Source organism: Sphaeroforma arctica (genome assembly GCF_001186125.1).
Source record: "Sphaeroforma arctica JP610 unplaced genomic scaffold supercont1.5509, whole genome shotgun sequence".
NCBI classification, from domain to species: Eukaryota; class Ichthyosporea; order Ichthyophonida; genus Sphaeroforma; species Sphaeroforma arctica.
In genome coordinates, this window is record NW_014035049.1 from 1 (window position 1) to 1,945 (window position 1,945).

The 1,945-nt window shown below is 34.9% G+C and overlaps 1 protein-coding gene across 1 annotated transcript; it reads right to left on the reverse strand.

Annotated features, from left to right (window-relative positions):
- Positions 1 to 194: 194 nt before the first annotated feature.
- On the reverse strand, positions 195 to 1,408 carry SARC_15039 (hypothetical protein). Its single transcript, XM_014290831.1, has 2 exons — positions 1,116 to 1,408; positions 195 to 476 (listed from the first exon to the last, which is right to left on the reverse strand). The coding sequence occupies exons 1-2, from the start codon at positions 1,219 to 1,221 to the stop codon at positions 304 to 306; spliced, it is 279 nt and encodes a 92-aa protein (XP_014146306.1). The 5' UTR covers positions 1,222 to 1,408; the 3' UTR covers positions 195 to 303.
- Positions 1,409 to 1,945: the final 537 nt, after the last annotated feature.

Consider the following 1,945-nt stretch of genomic DNA (forward strand, 5'->3'; position numbering starts at 1 on the left):
ACATACATACATACATATTACTACACACACACAATATATATATATATATAATATATATATATAAATATATATATATATGTATATATATGTATATATATATATATATATATATGGTATCTGGTTGTGATAGAACGGATATTGATGTATGCAAATACATTCACTGTCTGATATGAGACTACGCTGAACACAAAAGCTTTGGCTGTTTACACATACTTTATACTGGCTATTTTGGGCTTTAGCTATTGATTGTAGTGATATTCTGGCTATATTGAGCGTCAGCTATTGATTATAATGCCAAAACCCTTAGTTCTCGCCTGTGGAGGCATCACTTATCCCCGGTACCTTCCTTTTCAGGGTGCTTTGTAGTAATTGATCTAATTCTGCTCTCTCGGCCGGTGTGAGCCTTTCCAGGAAATCCTGTCGATTATTTTCAATGACCATACGGTTGTGTGCTTCTCTTTCCAACTCTTTTTCATCTGCAAATGATACGCAAAAATAACAAATTCAACTTGCGCACTGTCTATTTGCGATCGGCCTTAGAAAAAGTTAGGCTTGCATGTCACAGATGCAGTAGATATAAATCTGATACAAAAATAACGAATATATAATATTTACTATCACAAGGTCAACGAATTTGAACTATTCACTATCACAAGGTCAGGAATAAATGCAACTTTGACTTCGACATTGGAGAATGGGCAACAAGTCGTTGAAAGACACAGAAGAGGCAGAAAACCTGATGCCAATAAAACAAATTTGTAATGTTCATTACCAATACGTGATGCTAATAAAACAAATTTGAAATGCTCATTACCAATACAAGAACGTGAGGCGTAGAGGAATTTTCTGCGCTATTGAAGTATGGATAAGTCAACAATCTTTGCATCGAGTTGGAAGTATGGGCAAGTCAACTATGTATGCATCGAGTTGTTTACAGCTATCAAATTCGGCGACGAGAAAATAGAATCGTACATGAGTGCACACTACTCTTTGAATGGTTGACCCATTCATATCGTGAAGCACAATCCAATAACACTTGTAAATAACTTCACTTCGACAAGCATACGCTCTACACTATTTTATGGAACAACAAACAGGTTGAATCCACGACTTACAAAATCCGGTTTTAAGCATAAACAGCTCCATAGCTCCACCAATTAGAAGGCCAGAAGCGACCACCTTTCCCGGTAGGGATGTCGCATATCCTAGTAGCTGGTTCATCACGCAGCTTATTATGAGATCTAATTCCTCCTTCGATTATATCAATAGTTATATCAAGGTGTACACATAGCCTTCTGAATCATACGTAGATGATTATTTTTACTTTGTTTTGATCCCGTGTGTGGGTTTGTGCTGTTTTCTACATTGTCGACAATAAACCCTAGAAACTAAAAACCCAAGATAGCTCTGTATGCCCCCTCCTGTGTGTAATCGCTTTGTATTCGTATTGTAATAACATCTGTATTATTAGGTTTTGCATATTTTAGTGATGGTTTGATTCGAAATGTTGGCATGTTTGCATAATGCACACATATGCCGCACCCAAGGTCTCACTAGTTTTGGATTTGGAGGGTGTGTTATATTCTCGTAGTGTGTGGATGGTAATCTTAGTGCATAGTCTGGGGGCAGTGATAAAAATTGGGACTTTCATTTACTTTCTCTTGAGCAGGTTTTGCTGCATTATCCATTCCGAGTGTACATACTGCTTTGTTCTATTCAAATATGATTCGATTGTCAAAAACAGCGATATACATACTCAAATTCAAACACCAGCACATAGCGGGAAGGTGTATTGTATACAATATATATATATATATATATATATAATTTATATAATTTTATTTTTAAATATTTATGTGACTTTATTTACATATATATATATATACATACATATATATTTTTATATTATATACATACATACATACATACATACATACATATACAT